We start from the raw sequence: 21,940 nt of genomic DNA on the forward strand, positions 1-21,940 counted from the left end.
CCAAAGTATGTTCATCTCTAGGAGACAGAACGCGTCTCCTTCCTGAGCGGTATGACAGCAGCGTGGTCCCATGGTCTTTATACTTGCGTACTATTGTTTGTACAGATGAACGCGGTACCTTCAGGCGTTTGGAAATTGCTCCCAAGGATGAACCAGACTTGTGGAGGTCTACAGTTTTTTTTCTGATTTCTTTTGATTTTACCATGATGTCAAGCAAAGAGGAACTGAGTTTGAAGGTAGGCCTTGAAATACATCCACAGGTACACCTTCAATTGACTCAGGCTAATTTACATCATTTATCAGAAGCTTCTAAAGCCACATCATTTTTGGGAATTTTCGAAGCTGTTTAAGACACTAAGTTGACTGTGCATGTAAACTTCTGACCCACTGGAATTATGATCCAGTGAATTATAAGTGAAATAATCTGTCTTTAAACAATTGTTGGAAAAATTACTTGCGTCATTCACAAAGTAGATGTCCTGACTGACTTGCCAAAACTATCGTTTGTTAACAAGACATTTGTGGAGTGGTTGAAAAAYGAGTTTTAATGACTCCAACCTAAGTGTATGTAAACTTCCGACTTCAACTGTCTATATAAAAATCTTTTTTTGGTCGTCCAATAATCGGTATCGGCGTTGAAAAATCATAATCGRTCGACYTCTAATGTGTGGGTGGTTTGTGTGATTTTGAGTACAGGGGAAGTCTGGCTGGCTAGTGTGCAGTAGATACTCTGTTGCCAAATTAATGAGGCCAAGTTATGGTGGTGACCTTGTTTCCAGATTTAAAATCTCGGAGTGAGGGCGTCCTTGAAATGAAATTGTATACAGTGCCTTCAGAAAGTATTCACACCACCACCATTTCTTCATTTTGTTTGTCTTACAACCTGAATTTAAAATTTTCTTAAATTCAGATTTTTTTTGTCACTGGCCTACACACAATCGCCCATAATGTCAAAGTTAAATATTTTTTTTTATATACAAATGAATGAAAAATGAAAAGCTGTATTATACCCCTTTGTTATGGCAAGCATAAATAAGTTCAGGAGTAAACATTTGTTGTCACAAGTTGTATGGACTCACTGTGTGCAATAAGTGTTTAACATGATTTTTGAGTGACTACCTCATCTCTGTACCCCACACATACAATTATCRGTAAGCCCCCTCAGTCGAGCAGAGAATTTCAAACACAGATTAAACCACAAAGACCAGGGAGGTTATTAATTACACTTYGGATGATGTATCAATACACCCAGTCACTACAAAGATACAGGTGTCTTTCCTAACTCCGTTGCTGGAGAGGAAGGAAAACACTCAGGTTAGGGCCTCATGGTGAAAACCCTAATTGACAGAGTGAAAAGAATGAAGCCTGTACAAAAAAATATTCCAAAACATGCATTCTTTTTGCAACAAGGCACTAAAGTAATACTGCAAAAATKTAGCAAAGCAATTAACTTTTTGTCCTGAATACAAAGTGTTATGTTTGGGGCAAATCCATTACAACGCAATACCGAGTACCACTCTCTGTATTTTCTAGCATTGTGGTGGTTGCACCATGTTATGGGTATGCTTGTCATCATTAAGGACTGAGGAGTTTTTCAGGTAAAAAAAAATGAGTTGAATGGCGATATGCACAGGTTCAGTCTGCTTTCCACCAGACACTGGGAGATTAATTCAATAACCTATAACACAAGGCCAAATCTACACTGAAGTTGCTTACCAGGAAGATGGTGAACGTTCCTGAGTGGCCAAGATACAGTTTTGACTTAAATCTACTTGAAAATCTATAGCAAGACCTGAAAATGGTTGTCTATCTTTTTAGTGATAGGGGGCAGTATTTGGAAATTCGGATGAATGACGTGCCCAAAGTAAACTGCCTGTTACTCAGGCCCAGAAGCTAGGATATGCATATACTTTTTAGCATTGGATAGAAAACACTCTGACGTCAATTACACACACACACACACATATGTATATGTATATGTATATATATATATATATATATATGTGTGTAAATGAGATTTCTGTATTTAATTTTCAATAAATTTGCTAAAACAACAACCAGACAGTCCTAGCAAAATAATTTCTTGAGAAATTGCTCTTTGCTAATGTAGCAGATGTTATCGTACCTCTCTTGCATTGTGTTTTTAAAGAAAGGACTGTCCAGCCAGTGAGCCCAGTTGATTGGTAGTTTACTCTGACGATAGACACAAGGAACCACATTAAATGTCTAGGACAACAGTCTGTTGATGGCTGTAGATTCGTGAGTCGTCGCTTGCATGTCAATATCAGACTGGGTATTTTGAAGTCAAACATGACAAAAATAGTACAAAATACAATAAATGTAATAAGTACCTGACGATAGACACAAGGAAGCATATTAGATGTGCAGGACTCCCGAGTGGCACAGTGGTCTAAGGCACTGCATCGCCGTGCGTAAGGGTCACTGTAGCCCCGGGTTGGATCCTAGGCTGTGTCATAGCCGGCCATGACCGGGAGACCCATGAGGCGCCACACAATTGGCCCAGAGTCGTCCGGGTTAAGGGGGGGGTTTGGCTAACCTTGTCCCATCGTGCTCTAGCGACCCCTTGTGCAAGCTGACTATTTCGTCAGTTGGATGGTGTTTCCTCCAACACATTGGTGAAGCTGGCTTCCGGGTTAAGCAAGTAGTGTGTCAAGAAGCAGTGAGGCTTGTCAGGGTTGTGTTTTGGAGGACACATGCTACCGACCTTTGCCTCTCCCGAGTTCATAGGGGAGTTGCAGTGATGACACGACTAACTACCAATTGGATATCATGAAATTGGAGAGAAAAAAGTACAAATAAAAAAAGATGTGCAGGACGATAGTATATTGATGGCTGTAGATTCAGGATTTGTCTGTTAGCATGGAAATAACTGAATTAGCAGAGAGCTAATGCGTGTAAAGTGTTGGTCCCATGTTTCATGAGCTGAAATAAAAAATCCTGTGTGTGCGCACACATCAGGACATGTAGATAGTGAACTCGTACACATTTTAAATATGAAAGTAGTGAACAGTATTTCAGAGCGTGACCTACTGCTTGCATGTCAATATCAGACTGGGGAGAGTTTACATTTGCGATCTCCGCCAATCAGAAAGCATGACCAATTGCATAATATTTTAATGATACAGTGCATTYGGAAAGTATCCAGACCCCTTCACTTTTTCCACATTTTGTTACGTTACAGCCTTATTCTAAAATTGATTAAATTGTTTTGTTTTACTCAGCAGTCTACACACACTACCACCATAACGACAAAGCAAAAACTGCTATTTAGAAATGTTTGCAAATGTATAAAACRTTTACTGAAATATCACATTTACATAATTATTCAAACCCTTTACACAGCTTGGCACACCTGTATTAGGGGAGTTTATCCCGTTCTTCTCTGCAGATCCCCTCAAGCTCGGTCAGGTTGGATGGGGACAGCACAGCTGTTTTCAGGTCTCTCCAGAGATGTTCAATCAGGTTCAAGTCCGGGCTCTGGCTGGGCCACTCAAGGACATTCAGAGACTTGTCCCGAAGCCACTCCTGCGTTGTCTTGGCTGTATGCTTAGGGTCGTTGTCCTGTTGGAAGGTGAGCCAGTCTGAGATACTGAGTGCTCTGGAGCAGGTTTTCATCAAGGATCTCTCTGTACTTTGCGCCGTTCATCTTTCCCTCGACCATGACTAGTCTCCCAGTCCCTGCTGCTGAAAAACATCCCCACAGCATGATGCTGCCACCACCATGCTTCACTGTAGGGATGGTATTGGCCAGGTGATGAGCAGTGACTGGTTTCCTCCAGACATGACGCTTGGCATTCAGGCCAAAGAGTTTAAGCTTGTTTTAATCAGACTAGAGAATCTTGTTTCTCATGGTATGAGAGTCCTTTTTGGTCATGCTTTTTTCTGAGGAGTGGCTTCCGTCTGGCCACTCTACCATAAAGGCCTGATTGGTGGAGTGCTGCAGAGATGGTTGTCCTTCTGGAAGGTTCTCCCATCTCCACAGAGGAACTGGAACTCTTGTCAGTGTGATCATTGTCACGTCCCTGACCAAGGCCCTTCTCTCTCGATTGCTCAGTTTGGCTGGGCTGCCAGCTCTAGAAAGAGTCTTGGTGGTTCCAAACTTCTTCCATTTAAGAATGATGGAGGTCACTGTGTTCTTGTACCTTCAATACTGCAAAGAAATGTTTGTACCCTTCCCCAGATCTGTGCCTCGACACAATCCTGTCTCTGAGCGCTACGGAAAATTCCTTCGACCTCATGGCTTGGTTTTTGCATTGACATGCACTGTCAACTGTGGGGCCTTATGTAGACAGCTGTGTGCCTTTCCAAATCATGTCCAATCAATTTAATTTACCACAAGTGGACGCCAATCAAGTTGTAGAAACATCTCAAGGATGATCAATGGAAACAGGATGCACCTGAGCTCTTTCGCGCTTCATAGTAAAGGGTCTGAATAGTTATGTAAATTCGGTTTTATTTATTTTTTCTACATTTGCAAAAATGTTTATCACCCTGTTTTTGCTTTTTCATTCTGGGGTATTGTAGATTGGGGATTGTTATTTTTTTTTAATCCATTTTAAAATATGGCTATAATGTAACAAAATGTGGAAAAAGTGAAAGTGGCTGAATACTTTCCGAATGCACTGTATGTAACTTCAACCAACCAATACATTGAATACTTATTTCTGCAGTGTCAAGTGGAGAAACAACCAACCATGTTACACTAAGAAGCAATTTTTTCCCTCTTCATTTTAATTGATTTTCAATCACAGAAAGTTAAGATACTTAATTGTTACCCAGAAATGATATTGAGATAGATTGCTGCATCTGACCTTTAAGGCCAGCCCAGTTATGTAATTTACAGCAATGAGATTTATGTAATTTACAGCAATGAGATTTGAAAAGGGCAGATATTACACTTTTCAGTGGCCTTTCTCTATTTCACTCACTGCTGGAAGATACTTGCGGGTATGACTCTACAATATATCTCAAAATAATGAATAATAAGGTCCGGCACTGAGAGCCAGGCAAGGGTACTTTACATGCGAAGCCTTCCTGTTTCCTTCCAGATAATCTTACTGTGAAGCTGAAACATGCTCGTGTTTGTTGTAACGTAACACCTGTTATTCCCGGTGTAGCCCTGGCGTTGGAAGTCGTTACCTAAAGGTTTGTCCCCTTGAGTGAAAACATGTTTAACCTTTGCGAGGTTGTCTTGGCTGTGATGAGCGTTGATAACAGCTGTGTTTTGCTGCCTGCCCGACCAGGCACTCTCTAGTTGTTGACTGACAGCAGTGCTGACCTGATAGCTGGCTATTAGCATGTGAGACTTAAACCTCAGCCAATGGCCTGTAGTGGTGTGACTTTCACGTCCTCCAATAGGCCATTGGTGACCGTATACGATTTTTATTCCACCAGTATGATTCATCTCCTTTCCCTTGGTCACGCTGTTATATTCACTATTGAATTGACATTTACTGTTATGAAGGTTTGTCTTTAGATTATACAAGAAGACTTTCAGCACGACTACTTTCAGTACATCTAGCCTCAGACTGTTGTATGTATGTACATACTGTCGACTTTATGTAACCCCCTTTTATGTAATCTTTCCACGTCTCTGTTCTAGGTGTGAGGGAGACCATCATGGCAGGCGACATGATGTTGGTGATGCGTGGCTTGACCAAGCTGAGCCAGGCCATCATGGAGACTCAGGCCAACACCCTGCGTAATGGAGGAGCCCAGGCCATGGCCCAGAGCATGGGAGTAGCCATGCAGAAGATGCAGGTGGGCACAGCAGGAGATGAATGGGGGTAGTGGACAACCGTGATTGTTACAAAGATTCTGTATTTTTCATTGTCAGACAACACCTCCAGTAGCCAGATCTAAAATGGATGACAGAGCTTCAGTGTCAAATAGCTTCCTATCCTTCCTTTGTGCCTAATCTAATTTAGAGTAAGCACAACAAAAGGTTGATTCATAGAGTTTTGGAATATTATCATGGCTGAGTTATTTGATCGGAGTAGTACAATGGAGAACTAAGCCCCCGCAAAGCATGCTGGGATGTAAATACAGTTTGACTTGAGATCAGATTTATAAATGTATTTATTTTTACCAGATGACCTGAAAATATCTCGGGCTGAGTTTTTCCTGGTCAGGAAACATGGTCAAGAAAAACTCTGGCCCTATCCATACCAGTGAAACCACACCAAGCTCCTCATTGACCTCTTTCACTTCTGTGTATCTGTTCAAGGAGTTTGGTGGGCAGCAGCAGCAGAGTGCGTCTGATGACTTCCCAGCAGACATGGACAGCAAGTATGACTTCTCTGGAGCAGAAGGAAGCAACATGGACAGTGGGGAACACGTGGGGTCAGGGTTCCGGGATGAGGGGGGCTTCTCGTCGGAGGGGACAGAGAGCGCAGACGGAGCGACCAGCGGGACATACAATGGCCAGGTCTCAGTAAAATCCAAGCTCTTTGATGGCTACAAGGACCCCAGCAGCCAGTTCTCAGGACAGATCCGTTCCTACCGATCCTATAGCTCCTACCGCTCCTATCACCAGGACAGCTCGGGGGTTGGGGGCCTCACGGCCGAGGACATGGAGAAGGCCAGGGAGGCCAAGAGGAACGAGAAACCACACAAACAAATGGTACATCTACACCTCATCTCACTGTTAACTGTGACTCCGAGATGTGCTGAGTGTGTATCTTGTCTACCATTGTGTTGTTCTCTCTGTTTTAGCTCAGTGAGAGGGCACGAGAGAGAAAGGTACCCGTGACACGGTTAGGGAGACTGGCCAATTTTGGAGGTAAGGCTTCACATTATTTTGGTTTCTACTGTGCTCTTACAAATGTCAAGTGTATTATGTTGTATTTTTAGGAGGGGAAGGTACTGAACATTTTATTGGATCAGTAACATGTTCCTGTTGACTACATTGCTGTGAGTGTTAAGAACTTGATCCTCGTAACTTGGGAATATTGATTTGGTGACATCGGCATAATGACAGATAGTGCTTTATTTCATCTTTGTTTCTTGCTTGAGCTCACCTTTTATCCCCCTTTTCATTTCATCCAAACATCACATTAAAGGAAAAGTATTGTACAACTGATCAACACATGCCAAACCTTCTCTCCTACCCAAAAACGTTTAGTGACCATCGTTGCTGTAACCAGTGTCAATGTTTACAATTAGAGCATGTATTTTTGAACCCTCTTACGTCATAAAGGGGGGATGGTCGATGATGAGAGCTCTCCAAGAAGGCAGAGGGACGGGGAGATTTGAATGCGGTGACCCAAGAGGGTAGATAGTTTGTATTGTTTCTTTCTAGAATTCTAGGGTGGCTGGACAGAGCTAGGTGATGTGAAGGTTAGTTGTCTAGAGTGTTGTGACTACGGTGCGAACAGATGTTGGTGTCAATCAATCCCATTCTGTGCAATTTGTGTCGAGTTCTAGATGCTCTGTGCATGATCCTGTAATGTATAAGTTGTGGTTTAGGGTTGTTAGTGGGTTCTCCTCTGAGACCTGTCCTCTTCCCTTGACAGCCAAAGGGACAGATTGAGGCCTGGAGGTTAATCTGCACTTTGACGAGTAATAGGCCTGCAAAGCAGACTGCAGATTAGCTACTAGGGAGTTCTTAACTAGTCTGCTAGTGCCAGTCAGCTTCTGCCTCTTCAGAGAGACACCTTTACTGTTATCAATCTGACCTGTACTACACTAGCTTTAAGCTCCTATTTTTTTCTCAGTGTGAATGATATTTATTTTCATGGTTTTAGCAGTGTTATATGTCATCAAATGCCGTTTTATTTGGCTACCTGTAGATGGATGGATGTATTGATATGGTGTTGAGAAGATCACATTGTATTGGTCACATACACATTTAGCAGATGGTATTGCGGATGTAGTACAATTATTGTGTTCCTAGCTCCAACAGTGCAGTAATATCTAACAGTACACAACAATACACACAAATTCAAAAGTAAAAGAATGGGATTAAGAAATATAGAAATATTAGGACGAGCAATGTCGGAGTCCGGAGTATAAATATATACTGTGTTGTGTGTACAGTATTCCATCTACTACAGCTGTAGATGTGACGCAACGAGCTGTCTTTCATGTAAGGACTATGATATCTGCGCGTCTCACCACATCACCTTGGCGTGTGACTGAATAGGAGGAGAACAGAACACTACAGATATAGGCAGCAGAGGCTGAATGAGTCAGAGCTCATGTTATGATAAAGGGAGGTAGCGGGATTAATGTGAGCAGCGTCTCTAGCTGATATCCTGGCCTGGGTACAGCTGATCTCTGGGATCTGGACTGACAGCCGGCCCTGGCCTGCCCCGGCCTAGGTCATCCATCTCTTTGCCAGCATGCTGCACATTTTGTGGCTGTTTGGGAGGTTATCAGATCCACGCAGCGAGCCGATACACAAGTGAGAGGAAAGCCACTTAGGTGCACCTCTGGGTCCATACATGGCCCTGACACCTTCTGTATACATTACAGGACCAGCTCYGGCATTCTCTATCTGTCAGGGCACCGCACTACCACAAGCATCATGGGAGGTTGGGGGGTGGGGCGGGTCTCGGAGAGGGATCTGCTGACGGATCACTCAATCATTCAGCTGGAAATCAGGGTTGCCGGGTTTGGGGGCATTTGAGTGATGTGGGTCTCAATAGACGCACACCTGTCAGTCCAGCACTCTGGAGCCTTATTGGTCTGCTCTCCCTCCCCATCATGGCCCAGGGGGATACCTGGTAGGCTGGCAAACAAGCCCAGGGCCCGCTCCTCCAGGGGAAAAGTGCTATACTGTCCCCCGAGGACTGACCATCAACTGGTCACACGTTGAGATAGTTGCTGACAGGCTATCCAGTTCCTGATGTCTGTTAGTCGGTGAACCAATGTGAGAGAACACCAAGCCATGCAGGTTTCCTGGTTGTTATTGTGGGTTGGATTATGGATACATAAATTAACACCATGCTCTCTGAGTTTCAGTTCCTTTTGACAGGTACTCATGATGCTTCAGGAAACACCACACATGGATGCTTCCATGGAGAGATTATAGTCTTACCACTGAAGTTAGCAGGATGTTCAGAAGTTGTCTGACCAGTTGTCTTTTTATGAACCCCCAGGCCCTGCTGTTATTGTCATGTCCTAAACAAGCCATCTATTTTTCACCATAAACAAAACTCTCTATTTCTGTAAGGTGACCAGGGTGATCTATTTCTGTAAGGTGATCAGGGTGAGCCTGCAGCTTTGAGGTATGACAGTGTCAGGAGCTGATGGCGCAACTCAGTGTCACCCCTTTGAACTTCTGCAGGGTTCTTTGACTTGACTGATAGAAGGACTTAGTCAGCTGCTGCTCAGGAAGTTGAGCTATGATTGGATGCAGTTTACCAAGAAAGGAGCAATCCTGAGGGGGTCTATGGGTGTAAACAAGATATCCTAATATCATGGTGAAGCTTTCTGAATGTGTTGCTTCGATTTATTTAGAGGACAACGTAACGTTAGTGAACATATTTCAGAGTAAAAATGATCTGAAGCCAGATTTGATTAGCATATATATATGCACACTATCAATTGTGTCCTGTCAACAACCCTTAGGGATCTCTCCAGTGTAGGAAGTGCTACTCAATCATTGAMAAGATTACACACAGTGGTGTTTGGGAGCAGAGGTACGGCTGGCTGAAGGGGACAAGACTGGACTTGTTTTGGATATCTATCAAAGGTCACTGGTTCAAATGGTGCACGTTCGTTGACCACATTTAACTTAACAGCATTTCAGGGGAGTCCTCAGGTGGTTTGTGCGCAGTGATTTCTTATGGAGAGTATTACGTCACGGTGGAGTTATATAACATACTAGTGTAGTGTAGGAAGGCTGAACCGTGCCCAAACTTGTTTCTGTTTCTGTGCCATGTGGGTTGTGGTATAAAGTGTTCTGAACTCAGCACTATTGATTAACATTTAAATGCCATGGAATGAGCCAGTGAGCTGTGATCTTCATTCTGTGCTGTAGATATGGATGCCCACCATATTCTCAGTACAGTGACACATTCTTTTTCTGTGCTCACATTCCTACTTGCTTATTGACTAGGAAGTAGAGAACGATACCAGAATGAATCGCAAAGGGATTTTATGTTTGTTCATGCACATGGACTCGGTACTGGTACCCACTGCTTATAGCCAAGTTACCGTTTCTCATTGTGTATTCATTATTACTTTTATTATTACGTGTTATTACTTTTCTATTACTTCTCTATTTTCTTTCTCTCTGCATTGTTGGGAAGGGGCCCGTAAGTAAGCATTTCACTGTTAGTTAGCTGTTGTGATTTGATTTTAGATGTGCTATCCAAAGAGGAAAAGGGGTGATTTATTTAATAGATGACTGTTATTTTTTTTTTAAAGGGTAAAATAATCACTGACACCAAAAATACCTTCTACATGTTTATTTATACTAAACTTCTGTTAATTTCTTAAGATAACATCTGTATGTAACTGAAAGTCTGAACTGAACTCCATCAGTGTCTTAAATAGACTAGAGTGGCATAAGTGAATGTCCCATGAGCTACCAGGAACTGATTTGACCTGACTGATGTATCATGGGGAAGCAAAAGGCTGTGGGAAGCAATTTATAGGTGTACCTGTACAATATGGAAAATAAGAAAATGTACATATCAAAGGCTGGTTTGCCTTAAGGAGGGCACAATCATCTGAATGTTGTAGACAGAAATAACATATAGGAGGTTGTCTACTCACTCTGCCCAGAGTGGCCGAAAATGCGCTTTGGTGATGAAATTTTACTTCCTTMTGTTATTAAATACATTTTACCAAGACATGATATGTAAATGTTCTGAATCGTTCAGTGGGGTCTTTCTCTAACATATCATTAACATTATGTCCTAAAAGTCAGATTTTGTAACCTAATTAACCTAATACAGCCAATAATAAGCACCGGGCTCTTTTGACATAGCTGAGCAAGTTTCTTGTGACAACTTTTGAGGATTGTACATTTTGTGGTCGTCGCATGAAACGAGCTGACATGCATGTTAAAAGCTTGGTATACGCTCAGTGTTCCATTGACATTTCACAGATACTCTTGTTTTTGYGAGAAATCTTCGAAAAATAATCGGAAATGAATGCCGTGTCTCAAAATCAATATCCGTCTTTCCTTTATTGTTTTATGTCCTTCGGATTCTGAAYGTCCCGTACATTGTACCCTACTGAATGACCCAGATCTTAACATCATGTTATGTCAGGATGGGATGTTGTGTGATTGTTAACACTGTGGGTTGTGTCTACAGGTCTTGCTGTAGGGCTGGGCTTTGGAGCGCTGGCTGAGGTAGCAAAGAAGAGTATGAGGCCAAGTGAGGAAAACGGTAACTGTTTAACATAAACTGATTTCTATGGTAACTGGAAACAGTCTTATGTTTCACATTACGTGTACAAGCATGCACACTCACGTACTAGACACTTACCCAGCAGTAACATGCAGGCAATGCCCCTTTGACATGTCTAACATGATTTAATTCATCTAAGAGTTACATTGTAACCTATTTCATTTGCATGCATTGGACGGGGGCATGAATATGATGTCACCTATACCTATAATTCCCATCATAATTCATTGTAGTTGAACACACTAGGCTATAGTACTTAGACTCTACTGTAGTTGGGCTCAGTTGATGAGTGTGGTCTTAGCTCTTACAAAAAATAAGTGGTGGTGGTTTAGCAGTCTAATCTAGTGCAGGGGAGATGGACATTATAGAGCCATTCACAGAGCCAATTAGTACGGTTATTGTGGATAATCAGATTAATATAATGCTTTGCAAGAAGAATGATTTCCCTAATAATCCTGTTTTACATGGACACATCTGAAATCCGACTACCTGATGGTACTATGATAAAGGCAGAAAATCACCAATCAACATAAACGTTCTACCACTGCGACCATTTTATTTTTTGGAAGCTTGTTTGATTCTGAGTTCAATGTATATGTGAAACCGACTTCTAAAAGGCATACATTCTGTTGTTCTGATCTCCTCACGTTAGAGGGGGGCTCGCTGGTGCGGGCACATGCGCAGATCAAATCCACCGCTGAAACGCCGACTAGTGTGTTTACACGTCCTAATCATTTGAAAGATTGCTCAGAAAACCAGGGGTTTTAATCGGCGTACGCTTACTTTGATTTTGACCTTCCGCCGATTTTAAGATAAGCAGAGTAAGGTGTTTATATGACTATTGCATAGTCTGCCTACCGCTATACTCAGTTTAATAGTGAATTATTACTGTGCATGTAAACGTACTCATTGAGTGTATTTACATGCACACTAATGACTATCTTAAAATCGGCCGAAGGTCAAAATCGAAGTAAGCGTACGCCGATTACAACCCCTTGTTTTCTTTTGAATTATTAGGACGCACTTAATCGGCGTTCCAGTGGTGTATTTGATCTGCGCCTGTGCCAGCACCGGCAGCGCCTGCCTCCCTCTTCACTCGCACAAAAGTACGCATCAATAGTTTTCCCCATGCAAACTTTATATGTCCAAACTCCAAATCAAATAGGCTTCGCCCAAAAAAAATCACATGATTGGCAATTTTSTACATATATCAAAAGTCTTGTCAGGTAGCCTGATTTCAGATGTGTCCATGTAAAGATGATTATTAGGGAAATCGTTCTTCTTGCAAAGCATTTAAACATTTTAAACATACTATTATATTAGTCTATCAACAATAGTCATATTATTGTGTGCATGTAACTGTGCTCATTGTCTCCTTTAATACCCAGGAAGAGGGACAGTTCATTGAATCTAGCGCTTTGAATTGAGATCAACCTTTAATCCAAGAAGTTATCAGAAATGATCAAGATTGATAAATCAAACTTGATAAGTCATAGATGGTATTCAAGCGCACATTCATTCTAAAATTAGCACCATTTCTGCACAATACAGCGTGAGTATGTAGTGGTAGAGTATAGTTTGTCATCAGAGCGCATAAGAAAAGAAAATCTTGATCTAATGTGGGGAAACAGAGTAGCAGCAGACAGAGTAGCAGCAGACAGAGTAGCAGCAGACAGAGTAGCAGCAGACAGAGTAGCAGCAGACAGAGTAGCAGCAGACAGAGTAGCAGCAGACAGAGTAGCAGCAGACAGAGTAGCAGCAGACAGAGTAGCAGCAGACAGAGTAGCAGCAGACAGAGTAGCAGCAGACAGAGTAGCAGCAGACAGAGTAGCAGCAGTGTGCCTGAGCTTAGTCCTTTTTTTAATTTTTTTTATCTCCTGCTCATAAAGCCTTAATACGCCCTGCTCCTGCTGTTGATGTCAGTGTGGCCCACTGACACACATTCTCCCCCTCACTCCACCTGGRCTGCCTGGCAGGCGTGCCCCTCTCTCCCTGCTTGAGGGCATCTGGGGGCTTCAAACCAGACAGACTGGTTCCGCTACACAAAACATTGCCTAGGACGCAAAGAGATTTTTTTAGCCTGCTTTTAATCAAGTCAGTTGGTTTATGAAAATGCCCCGTTTTCTATAATTAATATGTTACATCGTATAAGCTGATACAATAACAGAATATGGACTAAACAAACATTCACGTCTCAGCAGTCTTCTAGTAAACACGTTTTAGTTGTCTCTCTGATCGATGGGAATGGGGTGCTCTGGACAGGGTGTGAGGAGAGCGCTGGTGTTCTCTACCATGTCTTCAGAGACTATCAATAGCGTGGAAGTGACACTTCTCTCACCGCATTAGGCCTTCTCCTCAGTCAGGAATCACCACTGGTTTGAGTAAATAGTGTTGCCGTTAGATGCTATTTATGAAAGCATTATCTCCCTTAAGCCAGACCTGCACTATCTATCCACAAAACCCATGAGATTCAACATTAGTTTGCGTCTCACCAGGATAATCACTACAACTACATTTTCCACGCCGACCTCGGAGTTTAGCATAGAGCTGATTGTTATTTCTCCCCTCAGCTGACAAGAAGGCCGTTCTGGACTCCAGTCCGTTCCTATCAGAGGCTAACGCAGAACGGATCGTCAGGACGCTGTGCAAGGTCCGCGGAGCCGCACTCAAACTGGGCCAGATGCTCAGCATTCAAGGTGACTACTGGCAATCCTTGATCCTGTGTGTTTTATTTGTGTCTGGGCCGTTCCCTCTGTTTACTGCCCTCTTCAGCTGTGTCTACTGTGCTGCAGCGTGGCAGGCTTCATGACCCTTAACCCTAGTGTCACGGCACTCATGAGTCATCTTCATAACCTCTACTGGGCCTCCCTCCAGCCTCTGTAGATCAGAGTTATTTCTGGCCTCTCCCACCTCACTGGCATCTATCTATTCATGCATCTCTCAGTTCACCACACCTCCGGTCAGATCACAACAACACACAACACTTATTTTAGCCTGGCTGGAACCTGCTGTGTTGCCCTTGACATTGACTTTTTACTGGCCTCCTAGCTTGCCAACTTGTCTGCTTGTCTATCTGGGCTGGTTGTTTGTTTTTGGGAATGTGAGTGGGGTTCTGATTTTAAAAATAGATTGCCCCCTGCACACAGCCTTGCCCGCCCTTCTGAGTGTTGGCACGCAAAGCGGTTACCTCTCATAGCGCTGCCTGGCGCTGAGTCAGATTAGTGCTCTAAGTTTGGCAAGCAGGTACAGCTTTAGAGGGAAGCTTACCCCTCAAGCCCCTAATTTGAGTAGTTGCTACCCAGCCAAGCCTGCCTATAGGTCTGCATGGTCACCATGGTGATGGTGTCACAAATCCTGAGCATTGTAATGTGTAGGATATAGGGGAGAAAGGGTTTCTAACTGCTCCAGCTAGCTGGTAAACAGTGTCACAGACCCAGCATAAGATTAATGCAACTCAATGCACAGGGCAATGGGGGAGGCAGGTAGACTAGTGGTTAGCGTTGGGTCAGTAACCAAAAGGTTGCTGGATCGAATCCCCAAGCTGAGGAGGTAAAAATCTGTCGTTCTGCCCCTGAACAAGGCAGTTAACCCACTGTTCCTAGGCCGTCATTGTAAATAAGAATTTATTCTTAATTTACTTGCCTAGTTAAATAAAGGTTAAATAAAAAATAAAACATTTTAAATGGYATTCTCCCACCATTCCCATGTCAGTTGTGTGACACGTACCAAATTTACTATTGATGGACAGCAACAGCCAAGGCATTGCCAGGGCTAAAAATAAGCCACCAACTATGTCAGAGCTGCGACCTTCGAGTTTGAAGTGCCCGGCCTCTGATATTTCCTTATGTAAACTGATAGTGTCTAGGCTAATGTCCTTTTGTTCTAAAACGTGTTGAATGATTTGAGATAAAACTGGTTTTCAAACTGGCTTGGTATTCTAGGAAGGTTGTTGCATATCAATGGCTGTCTAATCATAACAGAAAAATTTGTCTGTTCAGCAGTCCTCATCCAAGTTAGGATAAACATACATGACGATAATCACTGTAATTTACAGTAAGAGAAAGGGAAAATCACCATTACTTCAGTTGATCCCTGCATTTATTAAGTGCAGCCGACGCTTMAATGAGAGAAGTAATTCTCATGTCAGAAAACAGGCCGACAGATGTGATTCAGAGAATAGGTGAGTGTTCTGCTTAACTAAATACTAAAGTCGCCCTCACTCACAATCAGCCGGGTCTGGCAGGAATATCTACCCTATTAGTATCAGAAAGCAAAGACCTCAGGTCCCCTCTGACCACTGTGGTTTGGGTTCTATTTAATCTGTGTTTGATGCCATTCTCCTCCGCTGCCTTTTTCCACTTGTTGTCRGAATGGTGACCCGGTTATAGATCTTTCCCACAATGCTCTGCAGCCCAGCTCCCACCACGTTGTTTTGGTTAACATGCAAAGTCATCGTTGTTGCTATAATACATCTGAGGGACTGTTTTAAGGCACTTCCAGCTAAAGCTATGTGAAGATTGTTGCTGTGCCAAATGTGTTGGCCTCCCAGAGACGTTTAGTGAACACTGGCGAGGACTTGTGATAATCTCTGTGATTGAACTGTTTACTGTGATAAGGCCCAGAGGCACCAAGGGTTTAAAGATGATTTATAGACCTGTTCATTTATTACTCAATGTGTTGGTTGAACTGAACAGGATACTGCGATTAAGACCTGTGATTTCCTTTCCTGTATTGGTGCATAGTGTAATGAACAGGTTGACAGACGGGAACAATATGGCTTGTCTCATGTTTTTTCCTGACTGTTGTATGTCAGTCTGACACTTTCATCTCTCTGTTTTGTCCTTCTCCTTCAGATGATGCYTTCATCAACCCCCAGCTGGCCAAGATCTTTGAGCGCGTGAGACAGAGTGCAGACTTCATGCCCATCAAACAGATGACAGTAAGGTTTCACCTTTAATAACCTGCTCTTAAGTCCCCTCCTCACTAGTCCTTTAGCCTCTTGCTAGAAAGAGGTACTAGAAAACAAATGAGTATCAYGCAGCTCTCTGAATCATTAGTCAGTCAGTAAGAAAAGAGAAAAACAGATTACGATCAGATCTGTTGAACCCCAGTCTTTTAATGAGGGTCCATAACTGAGACTGACGCCCATCTCTGTGACAGACAAACCAATGCTCCCTCAACAGTGTATGTGTGGTTGTGTTCCTGTCCCTGCAGAAGTCTATCAACAATGACCTGGGCCCTAACTGGAGGGACAAGCTGGAGTCGTTTGAGGAACGTCCGTTTGCTGCAGCCTCCATCGGACAGGTCCATCTGGCTAAGATGAAGAACGGCAAGGAGGTGGCCATGAAGATCCAGGTGAGATAGAGAAACCTKCTGCTGCTTATTCTGGAGTTACAGATAGAAGTGTAAGGAATAGAGCTGAGCGGACATGATTCCCTACTCTATATCACAGACTATCTTTTAGAAACAATACAGAACGTTCAGATAGAAATGTAGCGTTGCACCCTCCTAAAAAGTCCCCTGGTAATAGTACAAGTTCATATTAACACACACAGTATAGGCTTTTTACAACCTCATTAAAGGTATCGTGCATCGTCACATTGTAGAAGTCCACAGTGTAGAGATGACCGATGTTGAATGTCAGCAGTGACCACCAGCATTGGCTCTGCAATCTGATTGCTTTTCTGCTGTTCTCATGGCTGCATTGAAGGCAGTGCTCGTCTTTTCAAGAAGAAATCAAACAAGTCTTTTTTTAGTTTTTTAAAACTTTTTAAGCACATGGGAATCTTACGTGTCAACTCAGTATTGTTTATCTAAATTGTATTAGAGTAAGCTCTTCCCACATGTTCACCAGTCAAAAGACCTACAGCATGAAAAGCATGTTTGTTGTTATAAACTGTATAGGTTTATCTCAAATTGTATATAGACAAGAGAGCTAAGTGCTCCATTAGCATGTCCCATATACAATATCATGGCAGTGTTTTGTTTTCACGTCAGGGCAGGTTTATGTCAAACTGGTAAACATGGTTGTTTTATCATGCTGTTTCTCCTGCTCTGTTTGTCCCATGCAGTACCCCGGAGTGGCTAAGAGCATCGACAGTGACGTCAACAACCTGATGACCCTCCTCACCATGAGCAATGCGCTGCCTGAAGGTGACGACCCCTGGAGGGATTGAATTGGTTATTTATGGGCTCATACTATACACAACTGACATGGCATGACATAGTCCAATCACATGTATGACATGGCTCACATTACGTACAATAATGGGAATTTTCCAGCCTCCCTCCCCTCCCTATAAGCAAACACTATTATCCTGTTCCGATCCTGCTCACACACATGCAGTGTCACAGACAGCAGAGAGAGACCATCATTGAGAGACATCATCATCCTCGGTAGGGTGACTAGTTCCCATCAGTCAGGGCTTCCACTGAGCCTCTGCGTGAAAGAGAAATTATAATCAACCCCTCTCTCTTCTGCTCACCCTCTCCCTCCCTTTCTCTCCCTCTGTTTAAATCTCGTGCAGGTCTCTTCCCTGAACATTTGATTGAGGTGATGAGCAGAGAGCTGGCGCTGGAATGTGATTACATAAGAGAGGCCAAATGTGCCAAGAAATTCAAGTGAGTAATGAAAACAACAAGATGTGCTTCTTCTTACAGACCACCTCCCTGTAACTACTTTCATCATCTAACCTGTCACTGCTCCTGAAATGAAAAGTAAAGGGGGTAAAATTGCTCTATTTTGGATGAAGTTGGCCTGTAGGGGCTAAGAATAGCCGCTCTAGCCCTCTGTGGAGCATTAGGTTTCGATATGAAGGTGCACCATTTGGCTTGCAGCCAGCTTTTAAATATAGACATACTAGAAATAATACAAGGAGACAACAAGCACCCCCTCCGCATGCCCTCTCCTCATGTCCCCTGTCCCCGTTCCATGATCTGTTGACGGGCAGGCAGGGTGAGGATTTATGTCCAGAGTGGGAGCTCCTGTTACACACGCAGTACACACCAGCTGTGGATGACATATGCTTTTCACCTTGACTGTGGACAGTGACACATCTCCCTTCTATGCAGTCATACAGTACATGGTTCACCCTCCCCATTAAACAGTGATTTCTACAGCCCAAGCACATGGAGTTAGTGTAGACACTGGATGGTTATTTGAGGGATTGTGGCGATGCAATGAGCTGTTGTTGTTGAGGACACTCACTGATTTTATTTATTTTTATTTAACCTTTTATTTAACTAGGCCAGTCATTTAAGAACAAATTCTTATTTACAATGACGTCCTACCCCGGCCAAACCCTGACGACGTTGGGCCGATTGTGCACCACCCTATGGGACTCCCAATCACGGCCGGGTGTGATACAGCCTGGAATCTAACCAGGGACTGTAGTGACGCCTCTTGGACAGAGATGCAGTGCCTTAGACCGCTGCGCCACTCGAGAGCCCTACACTACACTGATAAATCTGTGTAGTTTGAAAAGAGGATCATGTGGTGATATTTTAAACTCACATAGTAGGACTATAATGCTATTTGCAAACTAAAGATCCCGTGAATCTTTGTCACAAATAATGTACATATACTCCCGTTTAGTCCTAATTGCTGACTTATCCAGCAGTAGTTTTCAGAGCTGTATGTTGTTGTTCCTGTCTGACGAGTGTCGCATGTATGTGATTGGTACAGGGAGCTGCTGAAAGACCACCCATTCTTCTACGTACCAGATGTAATAGATGAGCTGAGCAGCAACGCCGTTCTCACCACAGAGCTGGTCCCAGGCTTCCCTCTGGACCAGGCTGAACAACTCTCCCAGGAACTCAAGAACGAGGTCAGCACATGCTGCAACTTTATTCAATAACCAAAAAATTGCACCATTCTGGTGATTACTACTTACCTACTGTATATTGTGGAATGTGTGTTCTCTCTTGCCAAGCTTGTTTTGATGTGTAAGACAAATGCCACCACAACAACCTCCTTTCTCTGTCGCCTCATACACCAAAACACCAGTGTAATACTGCCCCTTGGTGGCCACACTGCAGAATGAAAAATGAGATCTCTCTCTCTCTCTGTCAGATCTGTGAGAATATCCTGAAGCTGTGTTTGAGGGAGCTGTTTGAGTTCAGATACATGCAGACTGACCCCAACTGGTCCAACTTCTTCTACGACCCGCAGACACACAGGGTGAGTCTGCCTTTTAACTMAATTAAAAGGCAATTTCATCATTAGAGTCCACTGATTTTGATGACCCTCCTAAAGGTCCTTTCTGTTTAAATGTAAATACGGTGTCTTCTGTAGAGTCAAGCCTATCCAGTAGCACGATTTTGCTGAATGCTTCGAATAACTAAACATTGCTACTGTTTCATCCATAGGTTGCGTTGTTGGATTTCGGCGCAACGAGAGGATTTAGTGAAGACTTCACTGACATCTACATTGAGGTGAGCTATTGGGCTATATCCCCCAACAAAACATAACCGACCATAATGATTTTGTTCTACGTGTGCGACATCCTTTATTTCTTGTTTTAACCAGCTCATCAAGTCCGCAGCAGAGGGAGACAGAGAGGGGGTTCTGAAGAGATCAAGAGACATGAAGTTCCTCACAGGTTATGAGTCAAAGGTGAGTGACTTCATTCTTTCTCAACACATGCATCAATAATGCTGTATACCATTTTATTTAGTCACAATGAATTAAGGCCCTTCATTAATCTATGGCATAAACTTAGTAGTGAACACTTAAACTTAATTTCAAAACACACACACTCTTATTACTGAGTATGTTCTGCCCGTCCCTCAGTCCATGGAGAACGCCCATGTGGATGCGGTGATGATCCTGGGTGAGGCCTTCGCCTCCACGGAGCCCTTTAACTTCGGGGCCCAGAGCACCACAGAGCGCATCCACAACCTGATCCCCGTGATGCTGAAGCAGCGCCTCACCCCGCCCCCCGAGGAGACCTACTCCCTCCACCGCAAGATGGGCGGCTCCTTCCTCATCTGCTCCCGCCTTGACGCCAAGCTCAGCTGCAAGAACATGTTCCAGGAAGCTTATAACAACTACTGGAGGGACCGCCCCAACCGACCAAGCCAGTGACGGACACTGCAGAGCTACGGCACCAGGGTTAGAGAGGGTGTGGACTATAAGGGAGGGATGTTGAACCAGCCTAGCCAGACTTGCTCTGCTGTAAATTGAATGTATATTAATGGCACTTTTCCTCGTCCCTCCCCCGAACCTGTCTTTTTTGTTGTGTTATTTGGAGTATAACCATGGCTGTCCAGTTAACATATTCACAAGACGTATGAGATGGTTGGTTGTATAGGTTGAGTTAACTGGGATGACGTGTGTCTCGAGCGAGAATTGTGAAATCAAGACATTTGGTTTCTTTTGACGTGGGGATATGATACTATCTAATGGTCATAAAACACAAGTGGGGGTGACAAGGTAATGTATTGAAGAACAGTGACCTACTTACTGTTGATCACCTATATTTTCCAGAATGTGGAAGTAGTGCTAGTGTCCTATGAGGACAAAACAAATGCACACCGATGTGTGAAAGGGAGTTTAAGTCACACTTATGCATAGTACAGACCAATTCCTGTTGAGGGAGAAGATTTGAGGACAATCTCCTATTTAGCCTGTCCCTATAAGAAACACATGACATTTTGGGCCACCTGAAATATCATAGTAGATTTAACAATGATGGCACTGTCAAGACATCAGTTGTTTCTGAGAGTTGGATGTGGATGATGGGTTTACTTCCAGTGCCTGAGGAAATAAGAACATGTGTTCTCGTTGACTGATCTACTCTACTCTGGACCTGTAGCACAAAAATGGAGTGTTTTAGCACCAGTGTTGTTCGTGTGTCCTGGTGGGCAGGTTTTCCTTTATCATCAGGGGGGGGTGACAACTGCAGGGTTTGCATCAGTTTAGAAAACACTAACTCCTGTTTTGTCATGTACTTTGTGGTGGAAAGACAGTTGAGGCAAGATGAAAGTGATCCTAAATCACTTAGTATGCAAATGTGCCTAAAGTTTTTCTAGGATATTTAGAAATAACGCTTTTTCTCTTTATATTGATATCAGAAGTTTGAAAAACATGGTTTTTACATTTTCTAATCAATGGCATTCTTAATACAAGGGTTGTGATTAAATATGATTCAACACTTTTACGCTTCTATTTTATGAAAAGAACAACTATGAGGAACTTACATTTTATTTCGCTTTAAGTCCATCTACAGAGACAAATTCCTCACGAAACACAAATGAATGAATAATGCATTGGGAAATTATTCATCCACTTGACTTTGAAATAAAATATTTCTCAATCTGCACACAATACCCCATAATGACAAAGTGAAAACAGGTTGAATTTTTTGCAAATGTATTAAAAATAAAAAAACGTATTTACATAACTATTCAGACCCATTGCCATGAGACTTGAAATTGAGCTCCGGTGCATCCTGTTTCCATTGATCATCCTTGATGTTTCTACAACTTGATTGGAGTCCACCTGTGGTAAATGTAATTGATTGGACATGATTTGGAAAGGCACACACACCTGT

General features: G+C 43.0%; 1 protein-coding gene across 3 annotated transcripts in view; it reads left to right on the forward strand.

Annotated features, from left to right (window-relative positions):
• The window catches only part of coq8aa (coenzyme Q8A, genome duplicate a), a 29,821-nt gene extending 8,705 nt beyond the window's left edge, over window positions 1-21,116 (forward strand). For 2 of the 3 annotated variants that reach the window (XM_023973819.2, XM_023973820.3), the window contains exons 2-15: window positions 5,624-5,781; window positions 6,248-6,643; window positions 6,736-6,802; window positions 11,292-11,366; window positions 13,958-14,083; window positions 16,241-16,326; window positions 16,602-16,742; window positions 17,459-17,540; window positions 17,915-18,008; window positions 19,072-19,213; window positions 19,459-19,566; window positions 19,755-19,820; window positions 19,915-20,001; window positions 20,179-21,116. In XM_023973819.2, coding sequence (XP_023829587.1) covers window positions 5,641-5,781; window positions 6,248-6,643; window positions 6,736-6,802; window positions 11,292-11,366; window positions 13,958-14,083; window positions 16,241-16,326; window positions 16,602-16,742; window positions 17,459-17,540; window positions 17,915-18,008; window positions 19,072-19,213; window positions 19,459-19,566; window positions 19,755-19,820; window positions 19,915-20,001; window positions 20,179-20,472 — 1,905 coding nt within the window. In that variant the 5' untranslated portion in view covers window positions 5,624-5,640 and the 3' untranslated portion in view covers window positions 20,473-21,116. The remainder of the gene's footprint in view (window positions 1-5,623; window positions 5,782-6,247; window positions 6,644-6,735; window positions 6,803-11,291; window positions 11,367-13,957; window positions 14,084-16,240; window positions 16,327-16,601; window positions 16,743-17,458; window positions 17,541-17,914; window positions 18,009-19,071; window positions 19,214-19,458; window positions 19,567-19,754; window positions 19,821-19,914; window positions 20,002-20,178) is intronic. The other variant, XM_023973821.2, reaches the window with a different exon arrangement.
• The last annotated feature ends 824 nt before the right edge of the window (window positions 21,117-21,940 follow it).

Source organism: Salvelinus sp. IW2-2015, linkage group LG28, assembly GCF_002910315.2.
Source record: "Salvelinus sp. IW2-2015 linkage group LG28, ASM291031v2, whole genome shotgun sequence".
Lineage (NCBI taxonomy): Eukaryota > Metazoa > Chordata > Actinopteri > Salmoniformes > Salmonidae > Salvelinus > Salvelinus sp. IW2-2015.